This window comes from Sphaerodactylus townsendi, linkage group LG08 (genome assembly GCF_021028975.2).
Source record: "Sphaerodactylus townsendi isolate TG3544 linkage group LG08, MPM_Stown_v2.3, whole genome shotgun sequence".
In the NCBI taxonomy this organism is placed as follows: domain Eukaryota; kingdom Metazoa; phylum Chordata; class Lepidosauria; order Squamata; family Sphaerodactylidae; genus Sphaerodactylus; species Sphaerodactylus townsendi.
The window spans coordinates 53,463,457-53,485,723 of NC_059432.1; the positions used below are offsets into that span (position 1 = coordinate 53,463,457).

At 42.0% G+C, this 22,267-nt stretch overlaps 1 protein-coding gene across 1 annotated transcript in view; it reads right to left on the reverse strand.

Annotated features, from left to right (window-relative positions):
* Positions 1–22,267, reverse strand: part of ATRNL1 (attractin like 1) — a 575,975-nt gene that overhangs the window by 489,547 nt on the left and 64,161 nt on the right. Inside the window, exons 13-15 of the mRNA XM_048507055.1 lie at positions 15,019–15,151; positions 14,271–14,452; positions 834–1,047 (exon numbers count right to left, since the gene is read on the reverse strand). Of these exons, the coding sequence (XP_048363012.1) occupies positions 834–1,047; positions 14,271–14,452; positions 15,019–15,151 (529 nt within the window). The remainder of the gene's footprint in view (positions 1–833; positions 1,048–14,270; positions 14,453–15,018; positions 15,152–22,267) is intronic.

Here is a 22,267-nt window from a genome sequence, read left to right on the forward strand (position 1 = left end):
GCTCTCAACTGAACACAAGCTGTTCTCTTCAGAACTCCCAGCGAAGAACTGTCTGACCAGCTCTCTCTGTCTTTCTGTTTATCTAGCAGCGTTTTAGCTTCCCTTACATTGGCCAGGGGCAACAGTGCCTTCCATCGACCAATCACCTTGCTTTTATTTAAATTAGGGCCTGCTGCCTTACTGTTTCTGTCACCCAGGCCTCTTTAAGCAGGCCTGCTTCACACCAGCCCTTCAGGGTGGAGCAAGTCTGTTACATGTGACATCATCAATCACTTTGTATTGGGCTGCCAGTACAGAACGGCAGCATGGGTAAATGAGAGTGAGGATTGGGAGGACAAAGAGGGACAGCACTAAAACAAAATGGACAAGTTTGCGAAAAAAAATCCAAAATCAATAGTATAAGGAAGTGCTTTTCTACACTTGCTAGAAAACAAAGTAAGCCCTACTCATTTCCTTAAAACGAAGGAAGCTGATATCAGAACATACAAGAGTGTGTATAGCCCTTTCTGAGCTTTGAAAAGAGAAGTTTTGTAGTTATATTGGAGCTGCAAACTCCACATGACATCATTAGAGCAATGGCATATTAATACTACTTTTAATGATGCAAAAATGGCAGGTAAAATTATCACAGAAATTGTAAAGAATTTCAAGAAGAGTGTTTTTTCTACTTACCCAAGCCCAATTATTTAAATGTTACTCTTGAATTTAAAATGTTAAGACAAAATTATCCAGTTATTAAGCAGACGTTCAACATATGAGTTCTTTCTTTTAAGCAATCTTTAAATAAGCTTGATGTGACAAAGTTAACAACTGAAATATGGGAGCTTCCTTACCAACAGGCTTCTCACATACAAGGCCATCAGCCATGGCAGTACATGGGTTTGCTTTCAGACCAGCTATTTCTGCCCTTTCGAGATAAGCACAGAATCCAGAATCATTCGGTTCTCCAGGAAGCCACTGCAATGTAGTATTTGTAAAGGGAGACATATCATCCCATCCCCAGTAGGAGATATTGATCTTGCGTAAACCTACCCAAGGTGATATTTTCTGTGAAGGAAAAAGAAAAAGTTGCATGAATAAACGGAATTATCACTAACTGCTTTGCTCAGACTCAACAACAGAACTCCTGTGCTACACTCAGAATGCTTTAATATTAATTTCTACCACTATTTCCCCATATGTGGAATATATTTATTCAAACTACAATTTTCATCCAATGGATTCCATCTTCCCAAGAGGAGCCACCTACAAAGCTTCTGTTTTCTTCAGGTAAACTCAATTCTATTCCTGAACAGAGAGGAAAAGGTGAGCTCGGTGCTCAACAGAGAGCAAAAGGTAAGCTCTGTTTTTAGAGTGTTAGCCTTAAAACCATCTCTGTGTGTTTTGAGCAGAGAGAAACAACAGTGATCTCATTGTGGGGGTCTATTACAGACCCCTGAGCCAGATTGAGGACTTGGATGATGCCTTCCTGGAACATCCTAGACCTAAAACAAGGGAATGGACTATTTTAGATCTGCTCCTAATCAACAATGATGACCTAATTAATAGGATAGAAGTGGTAGAATCCTTAGGCAGGAGTGACCATGTTCTCTTGGAGTTTTACAGTGAAAGGGGATGCCACTGTACTCAGACATGCATCATAGACTTTTAGAAAGCTGATTTCAGTGAACTTCGGAAACTCCTGAGTGTGATCCCATGGTTAAAAATTCTAAAAGAGAAGGGAGTGTATGATGGATGGGAGTTTCTTAAAAGTGTGATCTAGAAGGCACAATTTCTAGAAGGCACAATTTCATACAGTTCCAATGAGGAAGAAAATTGGAGGTGTCTGAGGAAACTAGGATGAATGTCTAAAGAACTTTCAACTGAGTGGAGATATAAAAGGGACATGTACAATAAACAGAAAATGGGGGAAATCACCAAAGAGAAATTCAAACAAATAGCCAGGACATGCAGGGAGAAAGTCAGAAAAACGAAAGCTCAGAATCAGCTCAGGCCTTTTTTGGTTATGGCCATAAAAAAGGAAGAAAAAAGATATGATAGGGGTTACTGAATAGAGAAGATGGCAAAATATTATAGAGAGAGAGGTAGAACTATTCAATACCTTCTTTACCTCAATCTTTTTCCAAAAGGAAAACAGTGCTCAGAAAACACAGTAGGAGAAATTCAGCACAGAATAAATAAAGAGGTAGTACAGGAATGTCAGGCTACTTTAAATTAATTCAAATCTCAAGGGCCTGAACTACATCCCAGGATAGTAAAAGAATTGGCAGAAGTAATTTCAGGACCACTTGCTGTAATCTTTGAGAACTCCTGGAAAACAGAAGTCCTAGCAGACTGAAGGAGGGCTAATGTTGTCCCCATCTTGAAAAAGGGGAAAAAATAGGACCAAACAATTATTGCTCAATCACTCTGACATCAATACCAGGAAAGATTCTACAGCAGATTATTAAGCAGTCTGTAACTGACGCGGGGAATACTATAATCACTAAAAGTCAACACGGGTTTCCCAAAAACAAGTCATGCCAGACTAATCTTATCTCTCTCTCTTTTTTTGGAGTGACAAGTTTAATAGATGAAAGGAATGGACATAACATAGTTATGGACATAACAATGGACATAACATAGTTTGATTTTAGTAAGGCTTTTGACAAGGTTCCCCATGATATTCTTGTAAGTAAGCTAGTAAATTGTGGGCTAGACAATGATGCTGTTAGATGATGCTGTTAGATGGATTTGTAATTAGTTAACTGACTGAACCCAAAGGGTGCTCACCAATGGCTCATCTTCAGCCTAGAGAGAAGTGACTAGTTGGGTGCCACAGGGTTCTGTCCAGGGCCCAATGCTTTTTAATGTTTTTATCAATGATTTGGATGATGCAATAGAGGACACGCTAAACAAATTTTCAGATGACTACACTTTGGCAGAAAAAATGAAGTGCACAGATACAGGATGGGTGACACCTGGCTTGACTAGAGTACATGTGAAAGGGATCTGGGAGTCTTAGTAGACCACAAACTGAACAACATGATCAGCAACCATGAAAGCCAATGCAATTTTGGGCAGCAACAATAGGCGTATAGTGTCTAGATCGAGGGGTGTAATATTAACTCTCTACTCTGTATTGGTCAGACCTCACATGGAATACTGTCTCCAGTTCTGGTCACCACAGTTCAAGAAAGATATTGACAAGCTGGAAGGGGTCCAGAGGAGGGTGACCAAAATAATAAAAGGTCTGAAATCCATGTCCTATGAGGAAAGACTTATGGAGCTGGGTATGTTTAGTCTGTTGAAGAGAAGATTAAGGGGTGACATGACAGCTATGTTTAAATATTTGAAGAGATGTCATGTTCAAGAGGGAACAAGCTTGTTTTCTGCTACTCCAGAAACTAGGACAAGGAGTAATGGATTAAAGGTACACGAAAAGAGATTCCACCAAAAAATTAGGACGAACTTCCTGACAGTAAGGGCTGTCTGACAGTGGAATATATTGCCTCCGCACAGGTCCACAGCGACCCTAACATTCAGGTGTCACCACTGAGAAACAGAAGCAGCCAGCTGCCAGTACCTCTGTCGCCTTGCACTGGCAGATGCGGCAAACATGTTGGCATGATTTGACCCCCCCAGAACTGGGCCATTAAACTTGTAATAGCTTTAAGCATTCCTTTTTCTTTTTCTTTGAAAAGAGATAAGAGGATAAGCACTGACATTTGTCTTTCCTCTGTGGCAACAGGAGAGGAGATTCCTCAATAGGAGGTCTTTTCAAGTTGTAACAAGAGCTACCTTGGGTTTAGAGAGGTGGAACCCTTTGTGAGTCTTTAAAAACATCAGGCAAATTAGGCATTCATTTTGATTCAGGTGTGGGGATCATAGTAGAAATAAGCCAGATACATGGGCCTTTGATTATTATAAAAACTGTAAAGTTCTACTCCATTGCCAATCATTTTATACTGCCTGAATTATTCATATATAGATAAAATACCTACATAATAGAGGAAGACATCTTATAGTTATTCATAATGAAAAGATTTAAGACTTTGTTCTAAAAAACAAAAACATTATGAGTATATATTTTCTAATCATTTGTAATAATTCTAAAAGGCTTTTATTTTACATAAATAATTCAGTTTTAAATGTAAGACTTTTACAACATAGATATTTTAGGCTAGAAGACATTTTTCTCGTTACTCTCCCTACATTTGTGAACTCTACTAAATGATCTGTAACAAAGAGAAGTCATCTAAAATGAAATCGTATGCTCTAAATCATCATGATTGGAACCTGAAAGAACAGGCTTAAAAAGGAAAATCAAGGAAGATCTCAGCAAGCTTCTGTGGCAACTGATAGCACATTCAGACTGGCTTATACAGAATAAATGGAACAGGACAGACAGATAGGGATAAAAGAGAAATTACTTTTGGGAAGGGAACCTAAAAGTAAGATAGAGCATAAATCACTGCAACATTTTATTAGAAGGTTTTGATAAGTAAACGATCACTTAACCCAAGATATCACCTTAAAGTGCACACATTCATCTACCTTTATTGTATACCACATGCAAGTTATCTCAAATTCATAGAGATGTTGTGTTGCAAGCCATAATTCATTTGAATAAAGATATGCTTGGTACCATGTCACCTTGCAGAAGTTTGCAGCTTTAAAACAAAATCCAGAAACTGAAATAGCCATTTCTCATTTTTACTACAAGCAGTCAGTAAACTATCAGAATGATAGGCTGTCATAAACTGTAATATTAGATCTGAGGGGGTTCTTTGTACCAAGTCATTTCTTTTCCTCTCTAAAAACCTCATCCCCACTATAGATTTTGGCAGGGAACAAGACTTTGTATGCAGTGAAAATAATGTCCCTCCCCAGATACTCACTTCACCTGCTCTGTATGTCCTTAGTTGAAATAATGTACAGTCTCTTTCAAAGGCAGCTCCACTAGTTATCAATAGAGATGCCATGGATGTATTATCAAAACTGTTCAGCACAGTCAAATTTATCTTGCTCAGTGCTCATGATCAGACTGTGAGCTGACCAAAGATTATGTTCAGAGTGCATAGAGGAACCTGAGAAGCTACTGAACAAGTTTTCAGCTGCCTGGTGGTGAGAAGCTGGCTTACAGCTGATTGGACAGGAGACATCTGACCACTTTCCCAAGAAAATAGCTATACAGTGAAGTTACAAAACAGAGGAAAGAAAGAGCTTGTCCCCCCATGCCAGCTGGGTAAGGGCAGAAGCAGTGCTATTAATCTCTGCATTGAAAAAAGGTAAAGAGCTTCCCATTCCCCCTTAATTGGGCTGAGATTAAAGCAATATTTCTGAGCTCCCCCATGCAAAATTTTGAGAACTCCTGCCTTTTCTCTGCAATCTAAGCCAACTAGCCAACCCCCCAATTGCTCCATTTTAGTGAGCCTGGGAAACAGCAAAGTTTCCAGGATGGAAGATCAGAAGAAACTTATTTTTAGATGATCAGCTGGGTGTTATTCCTGATCCTCACCCTCCCCCCCACCACCTTTTTTTTTTTTTGCTTATAGAACAAAATGTCTCCAGCAGATCAGAAGTCAACTCCAAGCAGGCTGCTCATTAGCCAGGAGTCAGTTCTGATGGCAGTAAGCAGCCTGTTCTTTCAAAAACACACGAATGGGTTACAAACAGCCAAGTAGCTCATAGATTAATTAGTTCCCTGGCAAAGTGAATGTGAGCTGAGCTGGAAGATGTTTGAGGATTCCTAGGAATCCGTGAATAACTCTTCTCTGTTGGGAAATAATTGCAGGACTGCACCCAATAATCAAGAGGGGGGGAGATGCAGTGGGAAAAATAATTACCCCCCCCCCCAAAAGAAACCCCAGGCACAGTGGATTTTGAGATTGAAAGCTCTGATCCTTCATTATTTAAAAGAAAGTTTCTATTTGCTACCCCTCATCTGAAATAACAACTGAGTCTGGCTTACATTCTGTCCTTCAAAGTTCCCTGTGGGACCTTTTCGCAACATTATTTTATAGCTGACCTACATTCTGCTTCTTATCCTATATGTACCTGTAAGACTAATCTGTACCGTTCATTTTTTAAAAATAGTGATTTCAACAGTATGCTTTTTAAAAATATGTTCTCTCAAAATGAACCTGTCAGGAAATTTATTCAGCATGCACCAGCTTCTGGCTAATGGGGCATCCACTTATCAAGCATATTTCCCACATGCTCAGCTATCAACTGTCTTTAAAGAAACTGTTTTTAGACAAAAGTCTAAAAGTCTGAAGTCATTCTTCAGACTACTTTATATTTGGATATATTTATATTCAGACTACTTTATATTTGGATATATTGGATATATTTTACAAGCCCCTCAAATGAACATAGGCAAAATGCACAGGGATTGTAAAGGTAAATACATTATTTTTCCCACTGCACCTATTATTAGTATTATTTGCTTTCTCTTATTCTTCCATGGCAACATATAGTGACTGGAGGATACTTGAAAACAACAGATGCCAAACTTCAGCCACATACAGACACAGAGAAATGCCCCTTCACAATGTCAACCATCAGATACTAAAAGACAGAAAATATGTTTATGTTTAGAAGTGTATGTTTAAGATGACAAAGCTAAAGAATGAAGATATATAATTCACATGAAATTATTTGTACACAACATTTCTACATGATTTTCCTTATTTTTATTTAATTGGGTTTCTCCTGGGCGGATTCTGCACAGACCATAAAGAGCAGTGTGCGGCCAATAAAAATGCTGTTGTGGGGAGAGGGCTTCACGTGGCTTTCTCTGCTGGAGCAGAGCTGCAATGGCCTTTACCCCCCACAATGGTGTTTTTGTTGAGCGAGTTCTTTGGAAAGCGCCGTTTGTTCATTGAGTGACTCTTTTGTTAGTTGAGTGAGTCTTTTGGAAAACAGCAGCGTCCACCCAGTGCAGAGCAAACGGCAAACTTACCTCTTCTCCCTGTGTAGCTCCGTCAGGATGAGGGGACACACCCCTTGCCCCCGACCCCCAGGACGTTGCCAGGGCCACAGGGGTGGATCTCCTTGTCCCGACAGAGCTACACAGAGAGGAGGAGGTAAGTTTTTTAAAAGCACCACACCTCTATGTGGAGGCACCACCAGGGGCGCTGGCACATAAGGGCCACCGGCACCAGGGCCGCTGGCACACGACCAGGGTTGCTGGCCCCAACCCTGCACTGGTGTCATGTACACTGACGCCCCGCCATTCCTGGGGCCTACACAGAATCCGCCCTGGATTTGCCATCATCTTATTTATACTGATTTAATTCTGGATTCAGCTCACCATATATAAAGAAATAAAATGTTCATGTTTGAGCTGCCTACTATACCAATTTTATTATTAACAATGATAGATGACCTGTTCCTATAAAAGAAATAAATTTGTACAGTTGTATAAGACTTAACTAAGAAACAGATGCTTCTCGTATGTACCTGCCCAGGCACTGAGATCACAGGGGAAGGCACTCCTGGTGATGCTTCTCCCTGTTGAGTTGCACGAGTCAGGGGCACACAGGAGGACTTTCTCCATAATTGCCCCCAGGCTCTGGAATAGTCTCTCCTTGGAGATCTGCCAGGCACCTAACCTTTATGGGTTCAAGAACATGGTAAAGACTTTTCATCCAGGCATTTGATACACCTCCCTGAAAACTCCTCTACAGCTGATAGGGGTGAGGGAATAGGGGTTGGGTTATTTTAATACTATTTACATTATTTTAATTGTTAATTTTATTAATGTTGTTTTAATTGTGTGTTTTTTAAAAAAATTAATATATGTACAATAAACAGAAAATAGGGGAAATCACCAAAGAGAAATTCAAACAAATAGCCAGGACATTCAAACTGCTCATTGGCATACAATAAGCACGAAAAAAGATTGTGGGACTTCCTCCTCTAGAGACTCTCAACAACATTCTGCCAGTTGAGCAAAAAGGCAACAAGAGAAAAAGCAGGGGAACAAAAGATCAGCTCCTCACAAAATGATTTTGGAGAACTGTCGAAATCGGAAGACAAATCTACATATGGCGTGGATTGACTACAAAAAGGCATTTGACTCGTTGCCCCACAGTTGGATCATAAAATGCTTAAAAACCATTGGTGTGAGCAAAAACATCATAATGTTTACTGAAAATGCAATGAAAAACTGGAAGACGGAACTGTTAGTTGGAAGAAAAAAGTATGGAGTGGTCAACATCAAGAGAGGCATCTTCTAGGGGGACTCATTGTCGCCCCTACTATTTGTCATTACAATTATCCCACTGACAACAATCCTAAGGAAAACGAATCTGGGATATCAGATGGCAAAGAATACCCAGAAAAGTTCGCACCCGTTGTACATGGACGATTTGAAACTTTACAGAAAATCAGAAACTGAAATCCAGTCGCCGATCAACATAGTCCAAATTTTCAGCTCAGATATTTCAATGGAGTTTGGACTAGAAAAATGTGCGACACTAACAATCAGCAGAGGGAAAATTAAAGAAAGCCAAGGAATTGAAATGCCCAATGGTCAGACTATTAGAAACAACCAACAGGAAGTTTACAAATACTTGGGCATCTTGGAGTTGGACACCATCAAACACTATCAAGTAAAAACAATTGTTGGTAGAGAATACAAGCAAAGAGTGAGGAAAATACTGAAGACTAAACTGAATGGCGGAAACACAATAAAGGCGATAAATACATGAACGATTCCAGTCATCAGATACACAACTGGCATTGTAAACTGGACTCTGGCTGATTTGGATGAATTGAATCGAAAAACGAGGAAACTCCTGACGATCCACAGTGCGCTACATCCGCATAGTGATACTGACCAGCTAAACCTGCCACGCAAATCCGGTGGCAGAGGACTTTTACAAGTGAAACAGACTGTCAAAGAAGAAAAGCATGCACCTGCCGACTATGTAAAAAGCAGTGAACAATGGGAACTTAAAGAAGTGAACAATAAATAACTGCTGAAAGTTGACATCACGAAGAGAGAGTATCGTCAGAAAGTGTTGAAAGAAAGGACAGAAAGTTGGCAAAACAAGGCACTGCATGGCCAATTTTTGAAAAAGATCAAAGGAAAAGTGGATGACACCAAAACATGGGGATGGTTAACATCAGGGACGCTAAAGAAAGAGACAGAAAGCCTAATTCTCGCCGCTCAAGAACAGGCGATAAGAACAAATGCAATCAAAGCAAAAATCGACAAAACTTCAACTGATCCCAAATGCAGACTCTGCCAGGAAGCAGATGAAACTGTGGACCATGTACTCATCTCCTGTAAAAAGATTACGCAGACTGACTACAAACTCCACCACAACAGTGTGGCCAAAATGGTCCACTGGAACATTTGCAAAAATTATGACTTGCCCACCTCTAACAACTGGTGGGAACATCAAACTGAAAAAGTCCTCAAAAATCAGCAAGCCACGATACTGTGGGACTTTTGTATACAAACAGACAAAGTCCTGCAGCACAACACACTTGACATTGTCATCGTGTATTTTGTATAATAATAATAATAATAATAATAATAATAATAATAATAATAATAATAATAATAATAATAATAATAATAATAATAATAATAATAATAAAAAGAGTCCTTTTGCTTCTTCCCTTCTCCTATATTAATCTATGCCAAATGTGTCTGGGCTGTTACCATGTACATTTGAATATGTAAGGTATACATTTTGTGGGACTCATTTCAATATATGTTTCACAGGTGGCACATACCATTACTACTTACCTAGGTTGCCTTGCAACCGTAGAGCTAATATACTGATATGAAGTCCTTGAACCACAAATAATCTTCAGGTCTAGAAAACCCTTCTGGTAGCTTGACTGTATGTATTGTTTTTCATAGAAAGATGATATACAAATCTAACAAATGCTTTGCTCATTAAAACAGACCATGTCAAAGTGAAATCTTTCTTTGCTATATAAGGCAAATACTGAATACCCCACTCTTCCATTAAAAAATGGCGCAGAATATAACCATGTAATATTCTTGAAAGTTGAACAAATACCAATGTGATGTAATGCAACACACTTTAACACATAACCTACTATGAAGCAGCCTGTGAAGCCAGCGTAGGGATTCCCTTTATCATAGTGGTAATATTAATTTTAGATAACAGTTGCCTGAAGAGTGACCGTCCAGTTGTATTGCCCCAAATCCATTAAGTTTAAAGGACTGATACTCAATCCTGTATCTTAACCGACAGCCTAAGGTGACTGAGGATGGCACCACTGCTACACTGCCCACCACTTCAGAGGGCTTTCCATTGGCCCAGGGAGACAGAAAAAAGCCAAAAAGGGAAAAAAACCACACAGACCACCAACCAGTGGTACAGGGAGAAAGAAAAGCAAAAAAGCCACAAAATACACCCTCCAACAAAAACCTCTCCATGGGGCTAAATGGACTTATGCCACCTAAAATATGGCTTAAGTGTCTTCCCTCCTGCTGGTGTTCCTGGGGCCAAAGCCCAGTGGGAGCTGACTAATGTCACCTCTGCCTCTGGGATTGTTCCCAGAATGCCCCCAGCTGCGTCGGCCTCCACATTAGGCCAAAACAGTGTGGAAATGGTGGCCAGAAGTGGGTTTGACACCAGTGAGCTCCACAGTGCCTGCTCACCTTTCTGTTTGCCCTCCGGACCAGCGAAAGTCCCACTTACTCTTGCTAGGAGGGCAAATGCTTTGGTACAAATGTGTGCCAACTCCAGTGGCCTCCCCATTTGGACTGCGCTGAAAGGAGAGCGATACCCTTCTAGATCGATTCATTTCAATGGGCTTTGAAGGGTGCAAATCCACTGAGGACTGCACTAAAAACACCTGAACAACACTCAGATGTGTATCTGTACCTCTGCTTAACCACATCTTCTAGAAGACTATGCCCAAAAGGTTTGAGAGCAGTAAACAGTTTTTAACAACATCTTTAAAGTGCAATAAGCATGGTTACAGAAAGGTTTAAAAAGTCTGTATCCTTATGATCCCTCAAATAATAAGACCATCAATAATAAGACCATGGTGCTTCGAGATTTTCTTGGAGCCCAACAGGTGGACCTGGCATGTATCACCGAAACCTGGGTGCGCGAGGGTGAGACCGTCGCCTTGGGCGAGGTCGCGCCCCCGGGTTTCGCGTGCCTTCACCGATCACGAACTCAGGGCCGGGGGGGCAGTGTGGCATTGTTCATTCGTGAATCTATCCCCTTTAGGGCAGCTCCTGTCCTGGAGGTCACCGGCATAGAGTGTGTCGGCCTAGAGTGGTTGGCCTCGGAGAGGTTGGCTGTCCTCCTGGTGTACCGGTAGCCTAGCGCACCAGGAGACAGCCTGCCGCGGCTGCTGGAGGTGGTAGCGGACTGGGCGCTGCGGTTCCCCAGACTCATTGTCTTGGGGGACTTCAACGTCCATGCCGACGCCGCCTCATGTACGGCGGCCACGGACCTAGTGTCATCCATGGCGACGCTAGGCCTCTCCTTGATAAATTCTGGCCCCACCCATGAGGCCGGGCACACGCTGGATTTGGTCTTCGGGTCGGGAATAAATCTGGTCGTATCCTCTACTGATAGAGTGCCATGGTCCGACCACTATGCCCTGAAGGTCCGGGTGGACCTGCCACACCACCCCCGTCTAGGCGACGGGCTGATTTATGCCCGCCCACGGAGACTCATGGATCCACTTGGTTTCCTGAATGCTCTACGGGACCCTGAACCCGCCGGCACGCTCGATGAGCAGGTGGAGGATTGGAATTCCCGTCTCTCCGATGCCATCGATGTTGTTGCCCCCCGGCGCCCTCTTCGCCCCCGCTCCCGGCGCGCTCCATGGTATACTGAGGAGCTGCGCCACATGAAGCGGGGGCTTAGACGGCTAGAGCGAGTGTGGAGGAAATCTCGCGACGAAGCTGCGCGAACATCTTATAGGACGCTTATGAAAGCCTATGAGGTGGCGACGAAGGAGGCGAAGAGGGCTTTCTTCTCCTCCTCCCTCGCGTCCGCTAGCTCTCGCCCAGCACAACTGTTTCGCATAATTCGGTCGTTGACCTCCCTATCGGAGAGATCCTCAAATTCCCAATTGAGTATTAGCTGTGAGGCATTTATGAGCTTTTTTGCGGATAAGATCACGTCGCTCCGCCATGACCTTCCATCCACGCTTACTACAATTAGCAAACTGGAGACTCCCTTGCCGTCTTCGGGTCCTTGTTTGACCCAGTTTTCCCTGCTCTCTGAAGCCGCTGTTGACAGAGCCTTAGCTGCTGTTAGACCTACTACCTGTCCTCTGGATCCGTGCCCGTCCTGGCTTGTGAAAACCTGCCGGGCGGAGTTACGACCCCATCTGTTGAGCATAATCAATGGTTCCCTTGAGCAAGGAACCTTCCCGGATGGGTTGAAGGAGGCAGTGGTCCACCCACTCTTGAAAAGACCATCGTTAGATCCTAGTGATCTGGCCAATTACCGCCCCGTCTCGAACCTTTCGTTTCTGGGGAAGGTAATTGAGAGAGTGGTGTTGGAGCAGCTTCAAGGTTTTCTGGATGAAGCATCGGCTTTTGACCCCTTCCAGTCCGGCTTCCGTGCTGGGCATGGGACGGAGACTGTTCTCGTCGCCGTCACAGATACATTCCGTATCCAGCTCGACCAAGGCGGATCGGTGCTGCTGGTGTTGCTAGATCTCACCGCAGCGTTTGATGTGGTCGACCACGACCTTTTGGCCCACCGCCTGGCCGCCTCCGGAGTGCGGGGCACTGTCCTTCAATGGATAGCCTCGTTCCTCCGGGGCCGGACTCAGCAAGTGAGGTGCGGGGACCAGGCCTCCCGGAAGTGCCCGCTTCAATGCGGTGTACCCCAGGGGGCATTACTGTCCCCGCTGCTATTTAATATCTACATGCGACCCCTTGTTCAGCTGGTGCGGAGTTTTGGGCTGATTTGCCATCAGTACGCTGATGACACACAGCTCATTCTGTTGATGGAGGGGGGAGCAGCCGCCACCCCTGCGGCTCTACAGCACTGTTTGGAGGCGGTCGCTGGTTGGTTGTGACAGAGCAGGTTAAAACTGAATCCATCGAAGACGGAGATCCTCTGGCTCGGCCGCGAGGGGGGGTGGGATCTTCCAGCGGCCGGTGTGGGAGGGGGTCACATTGGCGCCGACCCCCTCTGTTCGCAGCCTGGGGGTCCACCTGGATTTGTCTCTTTCAATGGAGACCCAGGTGGCCCACACAACCCGGGCTGCTTTTTTCCATCTCCGTCAGGCCCGGCGGCTGGCTCCCTTCCTCTCCCGAACGGATCTGGCCTCCGTGATCCATGCAACGGTCATCTCCAGATTAGACTATTGTAACTCGCTCTACGCGGGCCTTCCCTTGCGTTTGATCCGGAGATTGAAACTGGTTCAGCATGCAGCGGCGCGCTTGCTGACAGGCAGCGCCGCCTGGGAACACATCCAGCCCGTGCTGCGCCAGCTGCATTGGCTCCCAGTAGAGTTCCGGATCATCTTCAAGGTGCTGGTGTTGACCTTTAAGGCCATACGCGGCCTGGGACCGTCGTATCTTAGAGACCGCATCACCCCATATGTCCCTACACGGCCTCTCCGATCGGCGGAGGCCAATTTACTGGTGGTCCCTGGCCCTTCAGTGATGCGGCTGGCCTCCACACGGGCCAGGACCTTTACGGCCCTGGCCCCAGCCTGGTGGAACGCTCTCCCTCCAGCTGTCCGGGCCCTGCGGGACCTTGGGGAGTTCCGCAGGGCCTGTAAGACTGAGCTGTTCCGCCGGGCCTTTGGAGGAACCAGCCGCTAATAGTGCCCCCTTTCTCTGGCCCTTGTCAACTGGGCCACCTGTCATCCAACGCGACTCGCCATGCCTCCCCCTCTGAGGGGGGAGGGATTTTTATTACTGGACTGCTGAACGCCATTTTAACAGCTGAATTTTTATAACTAGAATAGGATTGATAATTTTTATCGCTGCCTTAAATGGTTACTTACTTTATATTGTATTTTATATGTTGTAAACCGCCCAGAGCCCTTCGGGGATGGGGCGGTATAAAAATCTAATAAATAAATAAATAAATAAATAAATAAATAAATAAATAAATAAATAAATAAATACAGTATTATAAAGGCAAGGAGAATTTGCACTGTCAAAGTCAATCTCTGTTTGACAAAGAAGTCCTCCAGCTGCAATAGGTTTGGTGAATTCCTAACTGTAAACAGTACAACAAGCATAATTTGGCATTAAATTTTAAAGATTCCTAATTAACTTCCAAATTAGCTACACAATTTACCTGGAGAGTATATTTCTGTATTTCATCCAAAACAAACTCAACTTCTTTTGAGGTTGTTAACGATGCAAGAATCCCATTCAAGCCATAGCAGTAAAGTCTTGCATTGTCGTAGTTTTCACGACTAGAGTTTATACGGAGGCAAGCATCTCCAACATGATTCCATCCTTCTCCACACAGATGAGCTATAAAGAATTACACAAGCTTAAAAGTAGTTGTGAATGAAAAAAAAATCACATTTAGAAATGTGCTTGAGCATTACCTTTTTAGAACACAGTTCAGTTAAGCAGGCAAACAATCTTTTTTAACATTCTCATTTTAAAAGAGGTCATAGTACTGATATATGATGTACTACAATTACACTTACACAAAAACTAAAATGTAAGTAGAAGCACAATGAGTTACACAATGCGTTAACGCCAAGCAATCTTAGGAAAACAGCAGCATTTGTGATTTATTTAAGCTTTTCATATTATCATGGTTTACATCAACAGATTAACATTTAGGTGACATGTTGATGGGTGCCTTCAGAAACCATGCGGAAATTAAATGTTATCTAGACGATTGCAGCTACATTTGAATTGAAGCCAAATGTTCAGATGCTTGGTTTTGTCATTTTTTGTTCTGATTACACCATGGCTTATGTTGAATTTCATAGAGCCTGTGTTCCTAAATACAGCTTTGAACCACAGTCACCCTTCTCTACACACACACAAATGTTAATTTCAAACACATATTTTTTCCTTTTTACCTGGTAAAGCCTGGCATTCTTGCTGTCGCTGGTCCCACTGGCAGTTAAGGTTTAGTGAACAACTTTTACAACTAGTCAGCTTATTACAGATTTGTTCATTTCTCACATGGCATTTGGTGTAGTTTTTTACTGACTGGAACACAGAGATGCAAAATGTGTTAATTGTATGAACAGCGTATAATCAGATTGAAGCTGCAGGAAGAGAGTTAACAAGCAAATCATTTGAATTTATGGAAGTTAAGATGAGGTTTATCCATTGTCTTTCACATGTTTGTCAGGAAGAGGAAAATCAGAATAACTATTTCATCTATTTAACAAGTAGGGCCACATATATGAGAAAGAATCCAACATTCATAGAAGTTCTGAAAGTACCTTTAAAAATTATAAGTTTTTCATCTATTAGAAATTAAATTAACTGAAACAGTAGACATTCTTGGGCTGATTAACTAGTTCTTCCAAAGTCAGGGACTAATTTTATCAACACAGTGCTAGATCAATTCTCAGGAGACATGTATTCAAATAAGTACATAGTCACAAATTCCTGAGAGGTCTATTAGAATCTTTCAACTTCAGCGCTTCAGGTGTAAAATGAGGGAATCATAAAGAACCAAAGCAGTCAAAAGAACCAACAAAATCCAATTGCGTGGCTTCTGCACATTAGATGTCCCATATAAATTAACAGTATTTTCACAGGATGCACAGGCATGTATTCTACTGCTCCTGCTCTCTGCTGGTGGCATGTCATGGTCTGGTTTACAGACAACATAGGAGAGGGATGCTGTTATGTGGGGCTGGAGCCTTATCTGTCTAGAATTCTAAGGAATTTTTCCACCCACCTCCCACCTGAGTGTATCTTCTTTGGGCAAAACCTCATAGGAACAACAAGAAAATCTTCATCTTTCAGAATTTTGTAAGAAACATTCAAGTTCACAGAACCTTTCTACAAGTTATATATGACCTCTTGCATTCCATATGTTACTGTTCATTTTCATTTATTTTTAGATGTTCGTGTTATGCAGAATGCAAGTGAGCATTCACAACATTTGTTGTTTGCATATGTAAATGTAACATACTTCACGTTAAAATGCTTAGAAGCAGCGACCAGAGAAGAATTAGGTCTCTACCTACAATCATTTTAATTGATCATATGTTCAGTTATACATGTGTGAACCTGTCAAACATAAAGATAGGGAAACTGAACAAAAAAGGAATTATGCGTTGCGCACCAAAGCTGCATGAATGTCATTCATGTATTTGTTAACTGTTAATAATCATGCATAAACGTGTTCAAATACAATTCACCCATCCAACCAGGTGTATATACAGTGATATATATTCTCTTACACTTATGACCGTATACTTATACTTAGACGTGTCAAACTCACGGCCCTCCAGATGTTATGGACTACACTTCCCATCATCCCCCGCCAAAATTAACCATGCTGGTAGGAGATGATGGGAACTGTAGTCCATAACATCTGGAGGGCCATGAGTTTGACACCTGATTACCTGTCACACATAAAGATAGGCCAGTGTGTTTTCTGCTTGGGCATTCATACACAACATGTTAAGGAAGAACTGATCTTTAAAGGAGGGCAACGAAGACACCTGGGGAAAAACAGAAAGCAACTAAACATGCTGAGCATAAACAGTTAAGGGGAACACCTAGGGTTGCCAACTTCCAAGTGACAGCTGGAGATCTTCCACTATTATAACTGATTTCCAGGAGACAGAAATCCATTCATCTGAAGAAAAGGATCACTTTGGAAGGTGGGCTCTATGGCATTATATCCCATTAAAGTCCCTTCTTTTCCCAAACTCTGCAACCCTAGGAACACCTGAGATAGCAATTGTTAGGGAAAAACAATTCAGCTGCCGGGACCTATCAACAAAGAACTTGTGGAATTTTCTTCTGTGGTAGGCTGGAGATGACCATCTGTAAATACTGAATGAACTCTAAGGAATCACTTAATGGGTAAAGTAATCACAGATAGTAGGAAGACCCTGCTGCTACATCAACTAGCAATGAGAATTAAGAACAGGAACCACTTTCAAACTGCCAAATTGGATTAGAAGCTGTTCATATATTCAAAACATAAGATTCCAGTCATACAGAGCTACTGATAGAATGAATCAGTCATCTAGCTCCATTTTCAGAGTGAAAGTACTATGAAATAAACCCATTATGCTGAAGGTCTTACTGAAAGGTTTGCAAAGACAATCAGAAACAAATGTGAAAAACCACCATGTTCTTTTATAGAACAGCAAATTAGCCAGAACAAAATGTTGCAAAGTGACAGAAGGCAAGCCTGTAAAATATGCACAGATGAATTTCAGAAAACCCTTTTTATACCTATTTGCACTTAGTTTGGCTCAGTCATTATACATTATTGACAATGCTGTCTGAGAGGTCGATTACAATGAATTTTAAATTGCAAGCAAGCACCATCTGCTCACCTAACACTGTCCCCACCTAATATTCCCTGTTAACATGTCATTATCACAATGTCAAAATCCTGAAAAGTTCAGGCTGCTTTCAAAAATGAAACCATATGGTCGTAAGCAACAATAAATGCAAAGAGAAAAGAAGACAGAAAATTAAGTACATTTTTACCACTTCTTCAATAATATGGGTTTTTTTACTAAAGAAATCCAAAACTGTCTAACGATGCTTTTTTAAAAATTAAGCTATTGGTAACTATTCCGTCTGTTCTCATCTTATCTTTGCAATTCCAGATCGTCTTCTAAATCCAATTTACACATTCCTTCCTGGACAAATCTCAGTAGCCTAAATATAAATGCAAATCCAATAGGTAATTGCTGTTAACACTAAGATTCCAGCCCAAACTACCAAACCCAATTAAATTCTGAACAATAACAGCACATTTGTTGCACAAGTTTTCATGTAGCTGCAAAAGGTGTAAAATAAATAAACTGACACATTGCAAATTTTCTTTTCTTTATTTCCATACACAACGGTAGCGTATTCACCACAAAAACTTAACTTTCTCACTTTCACCTTAGCATCATATGCTACTTTGTGGTGAGTAAACTTGGATACTGGAGAAGACTTGGGCTACAGTGCGTGGAAAATCTTGTAGGTAGATTCAACAGACATACTTTGTTGTTATGCTGTTATGGGCAATCCCAACTGCAATGCGGGCTAGCACAATCACCACAGACCAAAATACAGAAACGAGGAGAAGATTTTGGATTTACACCCAATTTTTCTCTCCTGTAAGGAGTCTAAAAACAGGTTACAAACTCCTTCCCTTCCTCTTTCCACCACAGACACTCTGTAAGGTGGTGGGGCTGAGAGAGTTCTTTGAGAGAACTGTGACTAGCCCAAGATCACCCAGCAGGTTCTATGTGTAGGAGCAGGGAAGCAAATTCAGTTCACCAGGTAAGAGTCCACTGCTCATGTGGAGGAGAGTGGAACCAAATCTGGTTCTCCATATTAGAGTCCATCATTTTTAACCACTGTACAACGCTTGCTCTCCTAAAAGGATCTCCTCTCACACATGCTATTTGGTACCTCTTCTTTGAGGTATCTCTTCCATGCAGTTAAGTTATACTACAGAGCCAATAAACTATGAAAGATGCCGCCTCTGGGATGCAGCCTAAAATTTACTAAACCAAAGACAAAAGAATGGCTACTGCCTTGTAATTCTGATCTTATTTCAACATTAGTGAAAACATTTTTTTCCCTTTCAAATTCTCTGGTGCCTTCAGCGTTCTCCATGACTTACCAAAAATAATTGCTACTATTTCAGTATGTTCATTCGTTAATTCCCTCAAGATGCAAAGATGCATATACAGTAGACCAACTGATTAAAGTAGTTCAAGGTCTGTTTGTTCATGCCAGTTTTCTGGTTATTTTTAAGCACTCCCTTGCTTGTTATCAGTGCTGCAAATGACATTTTACCCATTCTAAGTTTCTGTACATGCCAGTATTTGCTTGTTAAACTTCCATGCAATTAAATAGTCCAACAGCTATATTTTTCCCTAACTGGTCTGGGAATACAGTTTTCCTGTGTTTCTCCATTTCATGTCCATTTCCCAGTGCTTTGGGACTCTAAGCAAGATGTGTTTTAGTAAAGTTATGGCCATAGAACTTTAAAATAGGCCTGCCATTCACAAATCACTTGCACATTCATGGTTGAGATGCATAAATTCTTGGCTTAATTACTATTCACACTGAGAGAGCAGAATAGGAGATGTTTTTGCTATTTTGGACATTGCACCTCTTTGTTTTATACTTCTGTTCACCAGAGGGAGATTTCCTTTCTTTCCAAACATATTTATTGAGATTCTTTAACATTGCTCACTACTTGCTTTTGTTTTCATTACTACAGCCACACTCCCACCTGTGACCTGGAATGGTGTCTCACTTAGGTTGAAGAAGAAGAAGAGTTTGGATTTATATCCCCCCTTTCTCTCCTGTAGGAGACTCAAAGGGGCTTACAATCTCCTTGCCCTTCCCCCCTCACAACAAACACCCTGTGAGGTAGGTGGGGCTGAGAGAGCTCCGAGAAGCTGTGACTAGCCCAAGGTCACCCAACTGGCATGTGTGGGAGTGTACAGGCTAATCTGAATTCCCCAGATAAGCCTCCACAGTTCAGGCGGCAGAGCAGGGAATCAAACCCGGTTCCTCCAGATTAGATACACGGGCTCTTAACCTCCTACGCCACTGCTGCTCCTGAGCCTGATTGCTCCCCAAACTACATGTTACTGATAGGGGATATTTCTCCAGCTGCAGAGCAAGTTTTGCTTATCTCTTGCCTCCTCCAATTCTGGTGATCTTAAATTTGACAGGCGGACCAGATTTTAGACCCACTAGTTCTGGGAGGGGGGGGGGATCCAAGATCAGTGAACTGTTGAGCTCTGAAAAACAGCCTCCGCCTTCTTTTTGTTTTTCTGTTCATCTTTATTTTATTTTTCCTTTATTTAGAAAAGAGAAACTATTGCCCTTAACCAAAGGACTCTTCTCTTCCAAACTTCAAGCAGTTTAGAGAAAGTCTCCCTATTTCAGAGACCATTAAAACTGATGTGGACACTAATCCCTGGAGACACACACAAAACCTTTAGTAGGATCACTTCTTTCAGCATTTTCCTTCTAGACTGTGACTAAAAACTTACTTCCCAAAATCCATCAAGAAGACAGTGAACTTGCCTGAAAAAAAATGCTACATAGTGAAGGCTGGCAAGATAAGGGAGAAGGGTTTTATCCCTCTTCCCCATATGCTCAATTTTTTGTTTATACATACAAACAAATTTTCTGACTCATACACATGAATAGTAGATTCATGCATAACCATTTCCCTGAAGACCTGCTTCAAGATAAGAGCACCTAAGGTCACAGATTGTTGTGTGGTGGTGTTTTTCTCACATTTCTTGGTAGAAGCCCTAGCATATGCTACAAAAAGGCAAGTGAACTGCTTATCAAGGGGTAAATAATGGTGTTTAGAAAGGTCAGACTCTGGGTCTCTGATTGCCCCTCCCCATTGGCACACTTTTCCAAGGGTGTCAAGACTTTAAGTGTGTGAGGGGAATTGGGCAAGTAATTGTAGAAACTTCTACTCCCACCTTCTCCTAGAGTGCAAACAAAACATTTGACTGCTTCCTGCAATCAAGCAAATGTCCAATAGTTGAAACAGCTCATGGAAACAGCATCCCTGCTTATATAAAATGATGGCACTTCCCATGTAGGGTTGCCAGTTTTGGGTTGAGGAATTCATAGAGATTTGGCAAGCTGGGGTGTAACGCCACAGAGTGTACCCTCCAATTCAGCCATTTTATCCACAGGAACTGAGCTCTGTTGTTTGAAATTCCGTAAGATCTATAGCTACCAGCTAGAAAATGACAACCCAATTTGTAAGCCAGCAATGCTACCGGAATAATTGCCGTGCTCAAAAACATCACTCAGGGATGATGCTGTACAGCAAGCAGCAACATGAGCTAATTATTCTAGATGGGCCTCATGTCTGTAACTGTAGAATCATTTTTCCCCTTGCTGTTCTTTCCCTATTCCAAGCTACCACAGGGCAACAGAAACCGAAGACAGTGCAAAAGAATTGAACCTGAAAGCAGAGTCCAGACATGGAAACTGTGGCACCACCAGAAAAAGTAGCCCAATCTGGCCTATGTATCTGAGGTAATTTCATTCAAATTTATTCATCTTCCAAAAAGATATGTGAACAGGAGGTCTACACATTACAGAGATCAGGTAATCTGGATAAAACATCTGCTTTGAAAGGTGGACTCTGCAGCATTATACGCCACTGACCTCCCTCCCTCCCTCCCTCCCCTTTCCCCCAAACCCATTCTTTGCAGGTTCTCCTGTCCCAAAACTCCAGGAATTTTCTAACCCAGAGCTAGCAATCCTATGCACAGCACATATATCAGTGTGGTATAGTGGTGAAGAGAACTGGACTCCAATCTGAAAACCTAATTTGAAAAGCAGGGTACAAATCCAAACTCTTCTTCTTCCTCTGGATATATTTCCTCTGGACAAACTTGGACGGCACACTGTTTTGATTGGGATCAACGACAAAAATGCAATTCAGATGTCAGGGAGCTGGATAAATGTGATGGTTGTATAAAATCTAAAAACACGAGATTTTTTGGGGGGTGCCAGGAAGAAAGTCATTATAATGACAGACAATAAGCAAACTTGCAAACTATTTGAATCCATTCTTTATTTCATTAAAAAAAACCCAGTTATTTGGCTGGTGGCTCCTAGGGTACAATAGCCAAGGAATATTGCTCTAAGGGTTCAATATCCAAGGGAGGCTTTGAGGCAGCATATGCCACATATAGCATTCTAGAACATTTGTGGGCTTATTCTAAACATTTTTTTGTGGCTCTGAACCATTTTTGTGTGGCTCTGAACCATTTCTCCCATAAGACTGCTTTCAGCTGTGATGCCAACTCATGTCTCTCCTTAGGTGTGAAAAGTGACAGGCCACACAGGTGTCTGAGAGAAATGTCATCCCCCAAACAAATTAGGCATTCTGTGTGCTCATCACTTTTTGCCACCGGGGGAGGGCGGTATAAAAATGTAATAATAAATAAATAAATAAATAAAAATCTTAGTGCAGTACTGAAGTACTGGTGGCACTTTTTAAATAAAGCTATTTATTTAGGTGACTAGACAAAAGATGCTGAGATGAAGTTCAAGGAATATCCTCTCTCCACAGTGGTGAAAAGAGGACTTAGGCAGGAGCACTCTTCCTGCCTCTGTCATGTG